The 21092-nt window shown below is 39.4% G+C and overlaps 1 protein-coding gene across 7 annotated transcripts in view; it reads left to right on the top strand.

Moving 5' to 3' along the window:
• Positions 1-20454, top strand: part of NEK1 (NIMA related kinase 1) — a 174613-nt gene extending 154159 nt beyond the window's left edge. For all 7 annotated transcript variants that reach the window (XM_057501650.1, XM_057501795.1, XM_057501737.1 and 4 more), the window contains 5 exons: positions 6632-6783; positions 10072-10277; positions 11312-11442; positions 12092-12224; positions 19184-20454. In XM_057501650.1, the coding sequence (XP_057357633.1) occupies positions 6632-6783; positions 10072-10277; positions 11312-11442; positions 12092-12224; positions 19184-19197 (636 nt within the window). In that variant the 3' untranslated portion in view covers positions 19198-20454. The remainder of the gene's footprint in view (positions 1-6631; positions 6784-10071; positions 10278-11311; positions 11443-12091; positions 12225-19183) is intronic.
• Positions 20455-21092: the final 638 nt, after the last annotated feature.

Below are 21092 nucleotides of genomic sequence, written 5' to 3'. Positions count from 1 at the left end.
AAGCAACAAATTGACAGTTTCTGTTGTTGCCTGATCCCTACAGATTTCCAGTTCTTTCTGTGTGCATGACCCAAATGAACCCCTCTCCCTACCTGTAACAGTGACTTAAATGAATCCCTGTATGTTGAAACCAAGCATAATTCATTTAGTTTCCTCACTGCAAAGTATTGAGCTGAAATTCAAAATAACTAGGTTTTAACTTCGGACAAGTCACCTCTGAAGCTTCTACAATAAGTACATGACATATATGTACATACATTTGTATGTAATAGCAAATATTTGTTAGCTCTAATTTTATGATTTTTTTCTATTTCCATTTTTCTTTTTTTTTTAATTGATGTATTGTTGATATACAATCTTACATTGGTTTCAAGTATACAAACAGTGGTTCAACACTTATCCATGTTATTAAATCCTCACCCCCACTAGTGCGGTTACTGTCTGTCATAGGAATGTCATACTACTAACATAGGAAAATGTTACAGAATCATTGGTCATATTCTCCATGCTGTACTACCATCCCCATGACCAACTGATTGTGAATTTTTTTGTGCTTTTATCCCCCTCACTCTCACCCCAAACCATCGCCCATGGTAACCACCAGTCACTTCTCAGTGTCTATGAGTCTACTGCTATTTTGTTCATTTTGTTTTGTTTTTTGTTGTTTTTGTACTCTACAAGTAAGTGAAATCATATGATATTTATCTTTCTCCACCTTCACCAATTTACATTCCCACCAACAGTGTAGGAAGTTTCCCTTTTCTCCACATCCTTAACAACACTGTTATTTCTCATCTTTTGGATAGTGGCCATTCGAACTGGTGTGAGGTGATATCTCATTGTGGTTTTGATTTGCATTTCCCTAATGAATAGTGATGTGGAGCATCTTTTCATATGCCTGCTGGCCATCTGTATTTATTCTTTGGAAAAATGTCTGTTCAGGTCATCTGCCCATTTTTTAGTCAGGTTGTTTTTTTGGTGTTCAGGTGTATGAGTTCTTTATGTATTTTGGATGTTAACCCCTTATGGGATAAATTGTTTACAAATATACTACCCATTCTTTAGGTTGCCTTGTTGTTCTGCTAATGGTGTCCTTTGCTGTACACAAGCTTTTAGTTTGATGGAATCCTACTTGTTCATTTATTTTGTTTCTCTTGCCCAAGGAGAATTGTCCAGGAAAAAATTACTCATGCCTGTGTTCAAGAGATTTTTGCCTGTGTTGTCTTCTAAGAGCTTTATGATTTCATGTCTTACATTTAGGTCTTTGATCCATTTCAAGTTTACTTTTGTATATGAAGTTAGACAGTTTCATTCTTCGCATGTAGCTGTCCAGTTTTCCCAACACTAGTCATTAAAGAGACTCTTTTCCCCATTGTATATTCATGATGCCTTTATCATGTATTAATTGAATATATATGCATGGATTTGTACCTGGGCTCTTTATTCTGTTCCATTGGTCTATGGGTCTGTTGTTGTGCTGGTACCATACTGTTTTGATTACTGTAGCATTATAGTACAGCTTGAAGTCAGGGAGTGTAATCCCCCAGCTTTGTTCTTTCTCAGTATTGCTTTGGCTATTTGGGGTCCTTTCATGGTTCCATATGAATTTGAGGATTATTTGCTGTACTTTATGTAAAATGCGGTTGTTATTTTGATAGGAATTACATTATATCTGTAAATTGCTTTGGGCAGGATGACCATTTTGACAATATTAATTCTTCCTATCCATGAGCATGGGATAGATTTTTCTTTGTCTTCTTTAATTTCTCTTATGAGTGTCTTACAGTTTTCAGAATACAGGTCTTTTACCTCCTTAATTAGGTTTATTCCTAGGTATTTTATTCTTTTTGATGCAATTCTGAATGGAATTGTTTTCCTTATTTCTCTCTCTGCTAGTTCATTGTTATTATGTAAGAACACAACAGATTTCTGTGTATGAATTTCATATCCTGCAACTTTGCTGAATCCAGTTACCAGTTTTTTGGTGGAGTCTTTAGGGGTTTCTATAGTATCATGTCATCTGCAGATAGTACTAGGTTTACGCCTTCCTTACCAATTTGAATGACTTTTATCTCCTGTGTTGTCTGACTGCTGTGGCTAGGACCTGCAGTACTATGTTGAATCAAAGTGGCAAGAGTGGACATCCTTGTCTTATTCCTGATCTTAGAGGAAAGAGTTTTCAGCTTTTTGCCACTAAATATGAAGTTAGCTGTGGGTTTGTCGTATCTTGCCTTCATTATGTTGAAATACATAAGCTTTTTAGTTTGATGTATACTCATTTTGGTGAAAGTTTTTATCATGAATGGATATGAATTTTGTCAGATGTGTTTTCAGCATCTACTGAGATGATGATGTATTTTCTATCCCTTTTTTTGTTAATGTGGTGTATGATATTGATTGAGTTATGAATAGTATACCATCCTTGCATCCCTGGAATAAATCCCACTTGGTCATGATGGATAATCCCTTGTATTTTTGAATTCAGTTTGCTAATATTTTGTTGAGGATTTTTGCATCTATGTTCATCAGGGATGCTGGTCTATAATTTTTGTTTTTTGTGGGATCTTTGGTTTTGGTATTAGAGTGATGCTGCCCTCATAGAATGAGTTGAAAGTATTCCCACCTCTCCTACTTTTTGGAATACTTTAGGAAGGATGGTGTTAGCTCTTTAAATGTTTGGTAGAATTCATCTGTGAAGCCGTCTGGTGTGGACTTTTGTTTGTTGGGAGTTTTCAGGTTGCCAGTTTAATTTTGTTACAAGGAATTGGTCTGTTCAGATTTTCTGTTTCTTCCTGTGTCAGTCTTGGAAGGTGGTATTTTCTAGAAATTTGTCCATGTCTTTTAGGTTGGCAAATTTAGTGGCATATAATTTTTCATAGTATTCTCTAATAATTCTTTGTATTTCTGTGGTATCTGTTGTGATGATTCCATCTTCATTTCTGATTTTGTTTATGTGTGTACTCTCTTTTTTTCTTGTCTGGCTTGGAGTTTGTCTATTTTGTTTATCTTCTTAAAGAACTAGCTCTTGGTTTCATTGATTTTTTTTTCTATTGTTTTATTCTCTTTTATTTATTTCTGCTCTGATCTTTATCCCTCTTTCTACTAACTTTGAGTTTTGTTTGTTCTTCTTTTTCTATTTCCTTAATTGTGTGTTTATTGTTCATTTGAGGTTATTCTTGTTTCTAGAGATAGGCCTGAATTGCTGTGTTGCCCCTTAGAACTGCTTTTGTGGCATCCCACAGATTTTGGACTGTTGAGTTTTTGTTTTCATTCATCTCCAAGTATTGCTTGATTTCTGTTTTGATTTGTTCATAAATCCATTTATTACTTAGAAACATGTTGTTTAGCCTCCTAACATTTGTAGGATTTATTGTTTTTTGTGTGTGTGATTTATTTCTAGTTTCATACCATTGTGGTCTGAGAAGTTGCTGAATACAATTTCATTCTTTTTTAATTTATCAAGACTCTTTTTGTGGCCTTGTATATGATCTGTTCTGGACAACATTCCATGTACACTAAGAAAAATGTGTGTCCTGCTGCTTTTGGGTGGAATGTTCTGTAGATATCCGTTAGGTCTGTCTGATCTAATGTGTTCTTCAGTGCCTTTGTTTCCTTTTCTATCTGGTTGATCTGATTATTGATATAAGTGGTGTGTTAAAGTCTCCTAAAATGAAGGTGTGCAATCTATTTCCATCTTTAATTCTGTTATTATTTGTTTTACATATTTAGGTGCTGCTATGTTGGGTGCAGAGATATTTATAATGGTTATATCCTCTTGTAGGACTGACCAGTTTATCATTATGTAACGTCCTTCTTTGTCTCTTGTTACTTTCTTTGTTTTGAAGTATGTTTTGTCTGATATAAGTACTGCTACTTCTGCTTTTTCTTCCTATTATTTGCATGAAATATCCTCTTCCATCCCTTCACTTTCCATCTGTGTATGTCTTTGGGTCTGAAGTGAGTCAGTCTCTTGTAGGCAGCATATAGATGGGTCTTGTTTCTTTATCCATTCTGCCACTCTGTGTCTTTTGATTAGTGCATTCGGTCCATTTACATTTATGGTAAATTATTGATAGCTATATACTTACTGCCATTTTATTAATTGTTTTCTGGCTGTTTTTATAGCTCTTCTCTGTTCTTTTCTTACTCTCTTATGTTCTTCTCTTGTTATTTGATGATTTTCTTTAGTGTTATGATTGGATTTCTCTTTTTTAATTTTTTGTGTATCTATTATAGGCTTTGGGTTTTTGGTTACAATAAGGTTCAGGGCCTGCTTCCTGACTATATAACAGTCTATATTAAGTTGATGATTGGTCTATTTCAAGCACAATCTTAATGTACTTTTTTCTCCTTCCTCCTCCATACTTTATGTATTAGATGTCATAATCTGCATTTTTTGTGTATCCATTGACTGATTTTATGTATAGTTGGTTTTACTACTTTTGTTTTGATTTAATTTCATACTTGCTTGATAATTAATTGGTTTAACACCTTTACTTTAGGTTTATTTTCACTGCTGAAAACTACTTAGGCTGAAGAAATTTCATTCTACAGAAGTCCCTTTAACAAATCCTGTAATGATGGTTAGTGGTTATAAATTCCTTCATCCTTCGTTTATCTGGGAAATGTGTAATCTCTCCTTCAAATTTGAATGATAATCTTACTGGATAGAGGATTCTTGGTTGAAGGTCCTTCTGTTTCAGTACATTAAATATTTCATGCCAATCCTGTCTGGCCTGTAAAGGTTCTGCTGAGAAGTCTGCTGATAGCTTGATGGGTTTTCCCTTATAAGTAATCTTTTTCTCTCTGCTTTCAAAACTCTCTCCTTATCCTCGATCTTTGCCAGTTTAATTATTATAAATCTTGGTGTTGACTTCCTGGGTTCCTTTTGTTAGGGGCTCTCAGCACTCCCATGACCTTGAATGTCTATTTCCTTCTCCAGATTGGGGAAGTTATCAACAATTATTTACTCAGACTTCCTATCCCTTTGTCTCTTCTTCTGGTTCCCTGTTGCATGAATATTCTTTCAGTTGGAGTTGTCACACAGCTCTCAGCATCCTCTCAGTTTGTGATTCTTTTTTCACTCTGTCCCTCAGCTGTCTGGTGCCCCTGTTCTCTGATTTCTACCTCTACTTGCAGCAGTCTGCTATTCATTCCCTCCATTGTATGTTTCTTTCGGTTACTGTTTCTTCAGCTCTTGTGTCTCTTTGCTGACATCCTCCCTGAGATCTCCAATACTTTTCCACAGATCAGTGAGCATATTTATAACTGTTACTTTGAAATCTTCACCAAGATTGGTGACCTCCATTTCCTTTAGCCCTCTGTCTGATGTCTTATCCTGTAGTTTATTGGGAATATATTCCTCTGCCTCCTCATTTTGTCAGGGTTTCTGTGTTTCCTCCTTTGTATTAGATGGATCAGCTATGCATTGTGGCCTAGAAGGTAATGGCTTTATGAAGGAGGCGTCCTGTGGTGCCCAGGAGCTCAGGGCTCCTTCCTCCCCAGGGCCTGCTTCTCCTTTGCGGTGGAGCCCTGGTCGCAGTTGGTGGGCTGTGGGCGGGCCGCCTTTCTGTCTGTCCACCGGCGATGGTAAAGCTCTGTCTGCCTTGATAGCAGTTCACCTCAGCCGGCCCACTGTAGGCAGAGCAGCTGTACTCTGCTGGGACCACCGTGGGCAGGGCTGCCCTCTGCCTGGGGTGGAGATGGTGGCTGCTGGGTTAACAGGGTGGGCGAGGTGGTCTGGGGTGGGCATGCATTGGCAGGTCACATGGGGTCAGCAGGACACAAGGTTGCCAGCTGGGCGCAGGGATGCACCAGGCAGAAGTGCCGCACCGGCTGGGCTGCCGGTGAGGAGGAAGGAGGCTTCCACAGGTGCCTCGGCAGCTGCACTGAGACAGGGCCAAGAAAGCTGGGCCTGCCAGCCAGGCAGCAAAATCTGACACTGCTGGTCTAGGCAGGTGCACAGGAAGAGTCTCAGGGCCGGCAGTGATGGGGACAGAGCGCATGGGGCCTCTGCAAACACACAGCCTGTTGGGCCAAGGGAGGTCTGGGGAAGTGTTGTCCACCTGTCCTTCCTCTCATGGAGAGAGCTCCATCCAACCCTCGCCCCTCTGGCCCTCCTCCCACCCTGGAAAATCTTTCAAACTGACGCCCGTGTGCTGGGTCTCGGTGGGACCAGTGGAGCATGTCTGTCCTCCACAAGGGTCGGGAGCCTCATTCTCCCGGAGAGCTCCAGCTCTCCCTGCTTTCCAGCCCCACTGATCACCGGAACCCAGTGCAAAGGGGACTCGTCTTCCCAGAGCAGGTCTCCAGGGCCAGGTGCACAGAGTACTGAGCACCCTTCCCCTCCCTGCTCCGTTCCACCTCTTTCCGCTTGTGAGCCGGCGCTGGGGCAGGGCTGGGGTCCTGCTGCATCAGGACTCTGCCACGTCGTCCTCCCCCGTGTGGTCCTCTCCTTCCCCAGGGGCAGGCGGTCTGTCCTGCAGGCTTCAGGCCGCCCTCAGGGTTAGCTGTGTGTGTGTGGGAGGAGGTTTCCACCTTGCCTTCCTATTCTGCCATCTTTTTCCTCCTCCCTCTTTTTTATTCTCTAATTATCTTGCTCCTAATAAGAAATCTATTGAATGTTTTTTAGATGTTGAGGACATGTTCACTCCCAGATCTCTCGAAGCTCTTCAGAACTCTGATGGATGTTCCCACTGTAGGGGATGCACGCCAGGGCAATCTTGAAATAGATGAACTGGAAGATGAGCACATTAAAGAGGAACCTTCTGATTCTGAAGACATGTGAGCATGATGTCATTCATAAATGATGGCACTAACAGAATTTCAAACTTTATGTGTAAATTTTACAGATGTGCCTTACCCAGACCTTCTTAAAAATTATCTGTGGCTGACTTTTCACCACTCCTGTACCTTTTTACAGCACATTTAAAGTACAGTCAGGCCCATTTTGGTATGTATGTGTGCCTCTAATATGATGACTTAGTCTCACTCAAGGAATACAAGAAAACTGTTTCTATTTGTGCTCTTTCTCACCTCTGAGCGTCCAGCACGCTGGCCTGCATATAGCGGGTACTTGATAAACAATGGAGAAGCCAGTGCAGTTGGCAGGCTAAGGACTGCTTCATAGTGTGACGGCACAGGCGACCGGGATGCAGTGGGAACTTGCGAGTCCTCATACTGCGTTCCTCAGGGCTGTGACCAGGAGCGCTGCCTCTCCTGCCATGTGTGATTGCAAACCCTGGTGGAGGTGGGGCAGCAGGGAGCCTTGCTGTTGTTTACATGTGATGTGCATGTGCACATGCATGTGCACTCGTGGAACTTTATCACTTTCACAAAAGTCCTTTCTTGTGGTTCATAGGGAGTCTAGAATCCAGAAGTGAAATTTAACCCCTGCCGGGAGCAGTGAGCAGTGAATCCCAGACAAGATCCTCCCTCACCGTCTCTGATGTCAGTCGCCCCTCTCAGCTCCTCAAACTAACATTACCAGCTTATTGGGGCAATAAAACCAGAGTACTCTGGAATAAATGAGTGTTTGAGAATGTACAATGTAGTCACATCACCAGGAAAATAAGCTATAAAATACTAGAATTTGTATGATTTGTGTGGTGATTTTTTTTTTAATGTAGATTTCTGCATTTCACCTCTGCTTTTCAATAGAAAGAACTTGTTTGTATCTTATCAAAAGCATTGTATCAGTCCCGTGATTTTCTCCTGACAGTACTTGAACCTGGGCTACTGCTTATCTGGTCCATTTACTTTTCTTTTTTGCTTTTGTTAAGCCTTTCCTCTTGCTGCTTAAATTTCTTACCAAATTTTATCTTTACTGCCTCTTTTTTTTTCATTTTTCATAAAGTTCTGCAGTTGGTTTGGTGCCCTCAGATTTGGAGGAAATGTTACCTTTTTATCCTTGTTTTCTCCTGCTTGGCTGTGGTCATGAAGCACTTTTTGTTTTCGTTAAGCCTGTTGGAGAACGTGACCTTTCAGCACCTTTTTGACTGACTAGGCGCTAGCCGAGTTTTTCCTCCAGGTGTTTATAAAACTATCCACTTTTATCTCAGTGAACTATCCCTTATGTGTGGTGTGTGTCCTTTTAATTACTAGTTGATGACTAGATTTTATTTTAAATTTAAGTTAGGAGCTTTTTATATTAATTTAAAAAGCTAAGTTGTTTTTTAAAGTTACTCTGTATCCACATAGGGAAACTTCACTTGACGTTTTCCTTGTTCTTTTTTGGTTCAAAGTTTACTCAAGGTCATAATAATACAAAAGCCTACTAAAAAGTGGGTTCAGGACCAGATTTTAAATTTCCTAAGACCTTTTAGTGCTTATTTCAGAGAATCTTAATCTTCCCATACTTTTCTTACAATGGCAGGCCAGCACCCCTATCATTTACTTTAATAGCATCTGTGGGGAGCATTACTCCTGCAGGCCCGCCACTGGGTCTTACCGACAGATGAGTGGTTGGCATAGTGATGTACGTGGCAGGTGTGCGTGGCGTGTTAGTCTCATTAAGTGTAAGTGCTGCCAGTCAAATGGTCCACAGATCTGATGCCCCCTCATTCTGATTAGATGCTTTGCTTTCCTGTTGCTCCTGCAAAGTGTAGGTGTTTGTGCACATGAATAACAAAATATGGATATTTCTACATTAAAAGATAATTTTCTTTTTCTGTTCATGGAAATTTTATTCAGAGTCTTGCATAATACCATTTGTGTTTTAGCTCTCCAGTATATATTTGTTCATTTGGTTAGAGTCTAAATTTTGAGGTTGGTCTTAATCAGCCCTGTGTCCTATTTGTCATTCTTTTCTGGTAGACAAAATTCTCAATGTGGGTACATAATCCCATTCAGAAGACTTTATATGTCCAAAACCTCAGTTTATTCCCAGTCCACAAACTTTTCCATTTGCCACTTTAGGAGAAAGAAGCAAATCATAAGAGAAATAAAGTTGATGAGTCCTTTTCTTGGGTATCACAGAAGAGGTGAAAACACCTTGATTTGAATCCTCTGCTGTTTATTGACTGGCCTTGAGCAAGTCACTTAAACACTTTTAGTTTTCAGATCTCTGAAGTGAAGTTTGTATAGGTAAATTTAAATAATAGGATAAAATTATTGAATTAATGTACTTAATGAATTAAAGTAGTATATAAATATAAGGTGTTATTTCCATAAATTAATTCATTCCAACATCTGTAATACCATAAAAATAAAATGAATATCCTGAGCCATGCCTTGGAAACATAATTCTCCATGAATATTACTGTGGTTAGTATATTACACAGTAAAGGCTATTTATTAGGTATTTGTAACTCCTGGGGGAATGCACCTTCCCAGCCCAGGATAAAATACCTTTGAAACTGAAATCAAAGAGAGAAATAAAGTGTGAGAGACTCGTTTATTGCTTACAACAGTCATCCACTTCTGCTCGCCCGTGTCTCTCACAACCTGGCTGCAGAAAGGGGCCGGGCGAGAGATTCTGGAAATGCTGTAGTTTTACCCACAGCATTTTAGAAACATCTTCAAGAATAAACATCTAAAGATAAGTGGCTCTTTTGTTCTCTAGATTATTCTGTTAAACTAAACATGTAGCTCCCTCAGTGTTTTCATTTCTAGAGGTTCAGATGCCCAGTGAGTGCTTATGTAGTGTGTTGTCATACATCCACACCAAGATTTCACTGTGTTTCAAAATTACATTAAAGAAAAACATTTGCAAATTAGTATTTGTTTTCAGGCAGTGAAAAACCTCTTTAGCCTGGCCTCTTCGAATGTTGAAACATTCTTTGAAAATTTAAGCAGCAAATACAGTTGATGGTATGTGATTTCCTTTGGCACATCAGGACCATTTTACACAAGTCGTCTTCCAGCTCACGTATTCCAGAATATATGTCATGTGCTATGTTTATTAATTGTACTAATCTCCATTTCCTTTGTTAAATACTAGGTAGGGTTTTTCAGATTTCTTTTTATCCACTCTTAGTACTTTTAAGTAGAAAGGAGTGCATGGCATATTGAGTTGAGGTAAAATTTCAGAACGAGGTAAAGTCTGGTTAATGTGTGATTTGTACATTTCAGTGTGTTTGAAGAATCTGACACAGACCTGCAGGCGCTGCAGGCCTCAATGGAGCAGCTGCTCAGGGAGCGGCCGGGGGATGCGGGCAGCGAGGAGGAGGAGCCGGGGCTGCAGAGCAGGGCCAGGGAGCCGCCCGCCCCCGGGCCCGAGCTGGCGGAGGACGACAACCCCAGCAGCGAGAGCGCCCTGAACGAAGACTGGCACTCAGGTGCACCCGGCGCGGGCCTTTTCCCTCTCAGTGTGTGCAGGTGTTTCCGATCTATTCTTCTAACACCTGATGTGAACCATTTCCAGCTCTAGATTGAAGACCGAAGCACTGTCTGTGTCTCAGACATTATTGTTTTTCTTTCACATAAGTGTGCAAACATGTTACTCCATTTCTTTCTCATTAAATTATGGAAATGCTTTTTTGAAGTATTTTTTGTTGTTATCCTCCATTTCTTCATTTATCTTTCTGCTCATGAAGATAATAATTTAGTGCCTTAGCACTTTGTTTTACAAAGAGTTTCCACGTGAGTGTGACTGACCATCAGGGCTAATGTAACACCAAAAGCAGGTTTTAACTTCAGTATTCTACTTTTAGGTGTGGAAACTATTCTTTGTTCATAGCATCACCCACAAGATGCATAGAAAATTTGTGTTTTTCAGGAACTGTGTTGTGTGTATTTGGGAAGAAGAGCTAATGTATAAGAGAAATTCTTCAGTAATTCTGTCTTTTAGTAGAATTTTCCAAGAATCCTGGACATCTAAGTGACATAAAACATATAGAGCATTTATAGTACTTTCTAGGCACTTTCCTCAAGTTCTCTGATAGGCATGTTAGGTCACCTGCCTTCTGCATGCTTTTTCATGTTTTGGCCCATGTTCAATACCAACTTTTTAAAAATGAGCAGTTAGGGTTCATTGTCCCAATGCAAAACATATAGGTACACTTCTTCCATTTATACTAAACTAGATAACAGGTCTATGAATTTTCTTATTCTGACCTAATTTGCTGTTTGTGTCTATAAAAGATTCCCAAAGTAACTTTCTTATTAAGACAGACAGATTCATATATACATCGATTACCTATGTAAGTGGCACATATTATCACAACAGAAACTGCATATTGAAAGTACAAGGAGTCTACTACAATGACATTATTCACTTGTCATAGAATTTTAGTCTGGTAAGGTAAGAAATCATTTTATTCAGTCATACTTTTTAGTCACAAAATACCTTCTCTGTACTCGTGTTTTTCAGATGACAGTGATGGTGAGATCACTAGTGAATGTGAATGCGATAGTGTCTTTAACCACTTAGAGGAACTGAGACTTCACCTAGAACAGGAAATGGGCTTTGAAAAGTTCTTTGGGGTTTATGAGAAAATAAAGGTAAGTAAATTGTCAGTTAAAACATTTAATTTGAAATATGCCCTTGTTACCAAAAACCAGTCCTTGTCATCAGTCAAATCACAAAACACAATGACAAGGTTTTGAGGAAAGGAAAATAAATTTATTAATTTGCCAGCAAATGAGGGAGTGGCAGGCTCCTGCCTTAAAGAGCCACTGTCCTCCGCAAAGCACAAACAGGGCTTTTAAAGGGGAACTTGTGGGACAGAGGCTGTGGTGTACATGGCCACAGACACATAAAACAGCCACTTGCAAGGATCTCAGCAGACATTCTTGCCCTGATTCAATTGCTTTTTGTTTCTCTTATCGGTTCCTCCTCAGTCCCTGGGATAGGAAGGCTTGGGTTCTGCAAAGTCAGCTTTCTGCATAGTCTCTGAGCCTCAGGCTCAGAGACGGGGGACCAAGGGAAACTGCCCCCTTTTAGGGGTTTACAGGGTTGGGGGCTCCTCAAATTCATTTTCAAGTTAATGTTAGTGTTAAATTTTAAACCCAGAGATTTAAACTTTCCCCTGTTACACTCTGTTTGAATTACTAATGAAATGTCAGTGGTTTTTATAGGTTGAAAGATTTATTGTAAATAATAAATGAAGTTATATTCAGATGTTAATTTATATTGGGTAATCTGGCATAGGCTATTCATGAGGATGAAGATGAAAATATTGAGGTCTGTTCAACAATAGTTCAGAATATTTTGGGAAATGAACATCAGCACCTTTATGCTAAGATTCTTCATTTAGTCATGGCAGATGGAGCCTATCAAGAAGGTAAGATTTCCTCACCTCTTCATATTCTCAGTAAATGCACAAAAACCAAGATGACAAATGTAAATTGACAGCTTATATCACGTGCATTTTGATGAACCATCAGAACCATATCTAGTACTTTTAAACAATTATAAAATTAATCATGTCATATACTTGTACTGATTCTGTCATACACTTTTGTTGACATAAGTGCTTTAACTTTAAGTTAACTTTTTATTTAATTTATAGGTGCATTTGAATGAGAGTTTTTTAAAAGCCTCCCTATTGGACTGCTCTAAAAAATGATAATACTTTCTTATCAAGGATGCAATATTAAACTTTTAGACACATATACTTGAGCAATATTTAAAATTTTTCCTAAATAATACCAAATATAATCTCTTCAATTCAGAGTAAATAGAGTTCATCTATAGTGATTTGAATGTAAACTATTTTTATAGTTGGAAAATATTTACCTATAGGATTACTCAAAATATGTTAGGACTTTTTAAAAGTAACTGAAGTTGAAAATCGTTTTTCCTCTTAAATGTAGTCAAGAGCCCTAAACTTGGAACCAAGAGAACAGTGTATACTCCTGCCTCTGACAAGCTAGTCATGTCACACTGGGTGATTTATTTCATCTAAGTTTAAGTTTCTTTTGCTGTAAAGTAAAGAGATGATCTCCAATATCACGTACTGTGAGTTCTCAAAGTACCTGTGCATGGGTCTGGTGTGCCTGGCAGTTATTTCTGTGGACATCATCTGTGCTTATGTTGTGTACAGTTTCCTGGGAGATGAGACATAAATATATATGAAAGTATAAAACTATATTAAATTTTCACTCTAAAATACTTTTCAGGGCAGCTGGAATTAGAGAAGGGGATGTTGGGCTGTGAAAAATGGAAAGAAGTTTAGTGCTTAACTTGTGGGGAAAACAGTGAACCAGTAATTAACGCATATTAGGATTAAGTGGGCCATACTGGAAACCTCTTGTTGAAAATTATTCTTCATGGTAAGATACTGTAAAATGCTTAAACTACTTGGAAGGATATCAGTGAAGGTTTATGAATGAAAGAACTGACAGTGAAAGAGGTGGTTTATAAAGTTTAATCTGGCAGCAGTATTCTGGTTAACTCGGAAAGTTCTCATGGAGAGTTATTTCCAACCAGGATCGGAATAAGATCTGTCTTGAAGCTACAAACGCACGTCAGAGCCGTCGTGGGTCTGGCCCCAATGCCACCCGATAGAGCAGGTCACATGGACTGCCTGGCCCCCAAGCGCCTGTGTAAGTCATGTGCACACTATACTGTGGTCTCGTTGCTGTGCAATGGCACTGTGTCCAAAAAACCATACATGCCTTATTTTAAAAAATCCTTTTCTTGTGGAGTATAACGAAGCAAACCTGAAGGAACAAAATAGCAGCAGACTCACAGACTCTGAAAAGGGGCTAGTGGTTACCAAAGGGGGTGGGTGGGGAGGGAGGGAGAAGGGGATTGTGGGGTATCACGATTGGAGCACATGGTTTGTCTCGGGTCACGGGGAAGACAGTGTAGCTCAGAGAAGGCAATTTGTGACTCTATCATCTTTCTACACTGATGGACAGTGACTACAATGGGGTATGGGGGGACTCGATCATGTCAAGGGTGAATATAATAACCATGTTGTTTTTCTTGTGAAAGCTTCATAAGAGTATAATCAATGATACCTTAATAAATAAAGAAAATATTTTTAAAAAATCCTTTTCTTGCTGAAAAAAATACTAACCATCATCTGACTTTTCAGTGAGTTGTAATCTTTTGCTGGTAGAGGGTCTTGCCTCAGTGTTAATGGCTACTGACTCATCGAGCAGGGGTGGTGGCTGCTGAAAGCTGGGGTGACTATGGCCATTTCTTAAACTAAGACACTGGTGAACTTGGCCGCATCAGTGCACCCTTCCTTCCACAGACGTCTTCTCTAGAGCGTGTGATGCTGTTTGATAGCATTTTACCCACATGGGAACTTTCAAAACTGGAGTCAATCCTCTCAAACCCTGTCACTGCTTTATCAACTAAGTTTATATAATATTCTAAATCCTTTGTCATCATTTCAATAATCTTCACACATCTTCGCCAGGAGTAGATTCCATCTCAAGAAACCACCTTCTTTGTATGTAAGAAGCAACTTCTCATCTGTTCCAGTTTGATCATGAGATGCAGCAATTCAGTGTCGTCTTCAGCCTCCACTTCTACTTCCAGTTCTTCTGCTGTGTCCACCACGTCTGCAGTGACTTCCTCCACTCAAGGCTTGAACCCCTCCGAGTCATCCATGAGGGTGGGAATCAACTTCTTCCAAACTCCTGTGAATGCTGATATTTTGACCTTCTCCCATGCATCACAAATGTTCCTAATGGCATCTAGAATAATAAATCCTTTTCAGAAGGTTTTTCAATTGACTTTGCCCAGATCCTATGGCAACTGTAGCCTCATGAAATGTATTTTTAAGATAATAAGACTCGAAAGTCAAAACAACTTCTTGATTCATGGGCTGCAGGATGGATATAGTGTGAACAGGCATGAAACCAACACTCATCTCATTGCATGTCTCCACCAGAGCCCTCGGGTGGCCAGGGGCATCGTCAGTGAGCAGTAATATTCTGAAAAGAATTTCAACAGTGGGCTAAAAATATTCAGTAAACTTTGTTGTAAACACACGTGCTGTCATCCAGGCTTTGCTCCATTTATACAACACAGGCAAAGTAGATTTAGCATAATTCTTAAAGGCCCTAGGATTTGGGGAATTTTAACTGGAACATCGGCTTCAGCTGAAAGTCACCACCTGCATTAGCCCCTAAAAAAAGAGTCAGCTTGTCCTTTGAAGTTTTGAAGCCAGGCGTTGACTTCTCCTCTCTAGCTATGAAAGTCCCAGATGGCATCTTCTTCCAATAGAGGCTGTTTCTTCTACACTAAACACCTGTTGTTTAGTGCAGCACCTTCATGAATGATCTTGGCTGGAGCTTCCAGGTTACTTGCTGCGGCTTCTCCATCAGCACCTGCTGCCTTACCTGCACTTTTATGGAGACAGCTCCTTTCCTCAAAGCTCATGAACACCTGGGATGCGAGCAGAGGGGGAGCGCAACACTGCTCAGTCCCTCGGCGCTCAGCCCTCCAGTGGCCGTGAATGGCCAGCACACGTAGGGTGTCTCAGGAGTCCACGGCCACCACCGTGACTATCACGACACTCAAGGGGGCTCTTCTCTAAAGGATGGTTGTCCAAGGACTGTGAAATAACACCACTTTGGAGGAAAAATGGGAGAACTTACATATACCAAAAAATAATAGTTTCTTCAAAGTGGGATATAGGCTTATCCTAATGAAGATGTTCCATCACACAGAATATCTTGAAACTTTTGAAATTTCCCTGATAGTTTATATAACAGGTTCTTTTTTTATATATATACCAAGTTCTTTAGATAGTCCTTGATATAAGCCTTTATTCTGGGAGCATTTAATTTTTTTGTGAAAAGCTTTAAGTTACTTGACACCAAGTTTAGTAAATGAAGTGGTAAGCAAGATAAATAATATGTGGTGTTTTTGTTTTTGAGTATCTCATAATGAAGTAATGAGTTTAATTTTTAAATAAATTTGTAAACTGATTCTAAATATTCTGGACAAGATTTCTAGAATATTTGTCAAAAAATTAATCCTGTTGCTTTAAAAGTAAGATTTCTAGGCTAAAACTGAGGCTTTATAATGTTGGTGCTTAATTTTAGCAAAATAAACTTTTATAAGATGTATTTATATTCCATCTTGTTCAAAGAAGTTTAAGATTGTACGTATACATGTACAAGGTAAAATTAAGCTCAAAGCAAGTATTTGGGAAAGTCAACATACTGGGCAAAATGAGCACAGCAATCTAGTGAAATATAAAGCCAACAATGAAGAAAGAATACATGTTCAAAAGGTCTCTACATTTTGTGAAAATAAATCACGAATTTGCTGATCTTTCTAGCAAAGCAGGAAACCTGATTAATTACATGAGTCAGTGTTTATGAGACAAAACATGTCAGTCACGCAGAAGACAGCTACTTTTGGCCATGAAACAAAGGAAAAATTTTCCACGATTGTCAAAAAAGAGGGCATAATCATGCAGGCGGCTCGAACTTGAATAACACATGGATTCTTTTAAAGGGGAAGATTTTTTTTTTCAGATTCTAAGAATCTAAGTTCACCTCAGTCTAAGTTCACTCAAGTCTTAGTCTTTGAAAATGTGTCGTGCATTATTATAAGATATCTTTTTCCTGAATATTAAAAGATTGTTTTTATTATCATCAAAATAAATCTGTAAACGTAAACATTATCCGGAACTTGTGGATCTCCGATTTGATTGAGAGCTTAGACCCCATTGTGTGAAACCCCGTGAGGGACTGAAAAGCACCGCCGGTGGGTTTTAGAGCACTTGGGTCCCCGGGGCCCTTCCGCGTCCCACGACGTCCTTACTGACCGGCAGGTGTCCCGAGGGTGATTCCTTCCAGCAGGTCTGGGCGGAGTCCCGACCTGGCCCTGTGCGCAGGGTGGCCGCCCGCCCGCCGCCGCCGCCGCACCCTCGCCCCGGCGCAGCTTCCCTGGTGCCCGCGGCGGGGCGCGTGCCGGTCGTGTTGCTGGGCAAGGGCCTGGGGACGCCTCCCGTGCAGGGCTGTGGAGGCCCGCCGAGCCGCGGGGTGCAACTGACGCCCTCTCGGCAGCTGAATGGCTTCCAAAGCGAGTAACAAGGCCGTTTCCCCTCCAAACCCCTGAGCGCCAGCCAGGCCAGCACAGTCCTCAGGCAGCAGCGCCAGGTTTCCCCTCCTTCACCAATGGAAAGGGGAGGGGCCCCGAGGTGCCTGCACCAGGCCTGGTAGCGGTACCGGTCCCTTAACCTAGAAAAAAATGCACAACTATTAAAGCGAAACGCCTACCTTGGAAACCTGTCTAAAAAAAAAACATTACGACTTACTAATATAGCAACTGTCTAAGCTGTTTGTAAAATGTACATTACATTATCTGAATAAGTTAATTTGCTTTTTTGTATTATTGATCATAAGACAGTTAAATGTCAGACATTTAAGTAACTGTTTTAGAGCCCTTCTTACTGGAAATACTTAAACCTGGTTTCACTGTCTACAGCTGCCGTCTTCTAGGCCACACGTAGGAGGTAATAATAAAGTCATGTCATCTGCGTGTGGTACTGACATGCTTTTATTTTCAGGGTTGGGGGAGGGGTTGGGGGAGGTGCTGTGAGAGCGTCCACAGCTGCAGCTGTTGGTAAAATCATGCCGCACAGTCCGTAGCCAGGCACTATGCAGTCAGAAGTCAAGTAGAGCTAGTAAAATGTGTTTTTTTCTTACCCCTAAAATACTCCATAAGGAGAGAGGGCATACACCTGTGGCTAGTGTGGAATCGCCGAGACCACCACGTCATGCAGAGCATTGGTTTTAGCAGCCCAGCCCACAGGAAGCCCATTAAGGAAGTACATACCTCCTTCCACACTCATTTTAGATAAACTTTTGTGCTGTTTATGCAATGAAATTCTGTGTAGTAGTTAAAACAGTAGATTCCATCAATAAATACAGATAAGCCCCCAGATATGGTGAGTTGAATAAATATTACGTGGTACCATTTATATAACGTTTAAAAACAGCTTTATTTAGATGTGCCTTTGTGTAATAAAAGTAAAAATCCATGGGCAGAAAGGCTACACATCAATTTCAGGATAATGATAATACCCCGGGGAAGAAGAGAATGCACTGAGATCAGGAAAGGGTCCTCTCTCTCTGCGACTTGTTTCTCCTTGTAAGTAATCCAAACTAATTCAGCCAAAAGTTAACTCTTCTTAAGTCTAGGTATTAGGTACATGTGTGGTTCATTAGTTTATTCTCTGTACTTTCCCATTTGAAACCTTTTGTAATTGTAAAAAATAAGTGAATTATAGTACAGAGTGATCAGCAGACCATCAGGAGCAGTAAGACGTACGCCACATCAAGTGAGGATCCAGCTAGTTCGGAAGAAATGGAGATGCCGGGGTAGTTCTTCCTAGGGGGCAGGAAACCAGATTCGGATTTTGAAAGATGAATTGGAATTTACCCCACATCAGTATGTGAGAGGGAAGCAAAACACTGTATTAGGGAACTATAACCAATTCAGTGTCACTAAAGCATAAATTACAGGAACAGCTGGGGAGTATCAGCAATGCAAGTAGATTAGGTTGGAAATACTAAAAAGGCCAGATCATGAAGGGCTTTGCAATCCATCTAAGACTCCATCCTGAGGCAGTGGGGAGCTCGCGAAGGGTTTTGATCAGTGCAGGGCTTGAGATGACACGTGTTTTAATGAAAGATCACTCCTGCTGGAATGTAGAAGACAGTAATTAATATGTAAGATTAAATAAGCTGTTTAACTCATTCAACAGTGCTTTTTTAAAATAAAAAAATTGGAAATAACCCTTTTTGTTATTTCATTTAAGATATTTTGTGTGTGAGTAAAAATGGCTAATTTAATTATTCTATATCCATAAAATAGTCTTTTTCAACAAAGTAAAATTTTCATCATATGCAAAAAGTTGAAGGAAATTTGCACTTAACAGCCATATATCCACCACTGAGATTCTGTCATTAACATTTTATATAATCTTGCTTTATCACTTACTTAACCATCTTTAAATCCTCTGTGTCTTAAGGGGAAAAACAAGTCTCAAACTGTATTTTGTTGTAATTTTTAAAAAGATATTTGTATATGCATAAGAAAGCATCTGAAGATTTATGGTTATCTTTGGCTTATAGATGATTTTGTTCCCTACTCTATTCTTTATTGTATTGTCTGCATATTTTATACTGAGCTTGTGGTATTACAACAAAAACTACATTAAAGCTCTTTTCCTTTCGTGTGAAAAAAAATGTTTTTGACCACATAGATACATACAGCTTGATGTGCAGTGAAGTGACTTAAATTTCTTTCTTTTGTCTACAGATAATGACGAATAATCCTCAGAGTATTCTTTAATCCTCACCTGTATGGAAGCATTCACATTTGGCTCCTAAGAATAACAAGCTTCAGTGGGAAATGTAGCAATATTTCATAAATGAAATATCAGGTTTAAGGTGGGCATGCTGAGTTCATGAAGAAAATGGAGAAATATACCATTTTCAACTAAGTTTCTGGCATTTTATCTATTTTATTTTGTTCGTTGAGTTTAGTTACCACCTACAGAATACGTGCTTTATAAGTCATACAGGGAAGGTTTAAGAGGCTGACAGAACTGGTTGTACTCGTTTTGAAGAAGATTTACCGCAGGCGTCAGAGGCTGACTGAAAACTGGACCTACTGGTTTGAAGATTCACCAAGCAGCAAGGTAACTTTCCCTTTCAGCAAAGGCCTTCTGGCTGCAAGAACTGCTCTTGTCGTGGAAGACCTGCTCAGGGCTTTTCAGTCACGGGTTCAAGGGCGACCTTTCTTCTGTCCGGCCGGTGACTTGGTGTCGCCTTGTCACGGGCCCTGTTCAAGTCTTTACATTGTGAAGATGGAAATTTTAGCCTTAAAGTTTGTATTCTGTTCTTTTTCAACCAGTGTGTCTCCTGAACTAGCTCAGTGGAAACAGGCTGTAGAAAGTCTTAGAAATCGTTGAAAATTTTGATTACAAAAGAATGGCAGAATTATATTTCCTAATATTTAAAGTTGGTTAATTGCTTCTGTTTCTCTTTAAGGACCAGAGCCAGGAATATCCTATATAAAAATTAGCCTGTGAATCCTGGTACTGACCCAGTGTATGACGTAGAATTGCCCTTTTTGTTCCTCCCTTTCTCTCATGCTGTGCTTCGAGGCCAGTATGAAACTAAAAAGGAAAAAGGAATTGTTTTTATTTTGACCCTGTGACAGTTCTGGTAACTAGTATTCCAAAGGGAAGAAATGTTTGCCTCTTTTATTTCCATTATGAGAGGCTTTAGTTAAGTCATTTAGATGATGGTCACACAGCTTCAGCTGCAATACGCCAAGTATTACGTTTCATTAGACGTGTCTGAATCCCAGCTGCTTTTAGTAGTAAGAGCAGAATTTTTGAAATTCTGAATACAAAGCAGCCTGATGGGCATAATTTACAATTTGAACGATTAAATCTTATCTTGCAGCACTATCAGTACAATGCTGAATTTGTTACGTATATTATTTCTAACATCCACAACTAAATACTTGATTTTTATATGTTTGTTTATTTTATGGTATTACTATTAAATTTTTATTAACTACCTGAAGTGTACACTGTTGGTTGTCTTTTACTAACACTATTCTCAGTAGAATGCATTTACACAGAGCTGAGAATAATTTCATTTGTTTTACCTGATGACTTCTTTTTTTAATGGAAAAATATTTGAATTCTGCACTTTAATTATCTATGATCCTGAAAGACGAGAATGATTTGACAGGGGGGGGAGGGGGTGGGCAGAGGAGCAATTAATTGCTAATTCTTTTTTTTTGTTTGTTTATATATATATATATATATGTATATATATATTTTGTGAGGGCATCTCTCATATTTATTGATCAAATAGTTGTTAACCACAATAAATTTCTGTATAGGGGGGTCAATACTCAATGCACAATCATTAATCCACCCCAAGCCTAATTTTCGTCAGTCTCCAATCTTCTGATGCATAATGAACAAATTCTTACATGGAGCACAAATTCTTACATAGTGAATAAGTTACATGGTGAACAGTACAAGGGCAGTCATCACAGAAACTTTCGGTTTTGCTCATGCATTATGAACTATACACAGTTCAAATATGAATATTCATTTGATTTTTAAACTTGATTTATATGTGGATACCACATTTCTCTATTATTATTATTTTTAATAAAATGCTGAAGTAGGTAGATACGAGAT

This window comes from Manis pentadactyla, chromosome 1 (assembly GCF_030020395.1).
Source record: "Manis pentadactyla isolate mManPen7 chromosome 1, mManPen7.hap1, whole genome shotgun sequence".
Lineage (NCBI taxonomy): Eukaryota > Metazoa > Chordata > Mammalia > Pholidota > Manidae > Manis > Manis pentadactyla.
The sequence above is the reverse complement of the archived record's forward strand: the minus strand, read 5'-3'. Positions and strand labels throughout refer to the sequence as shown.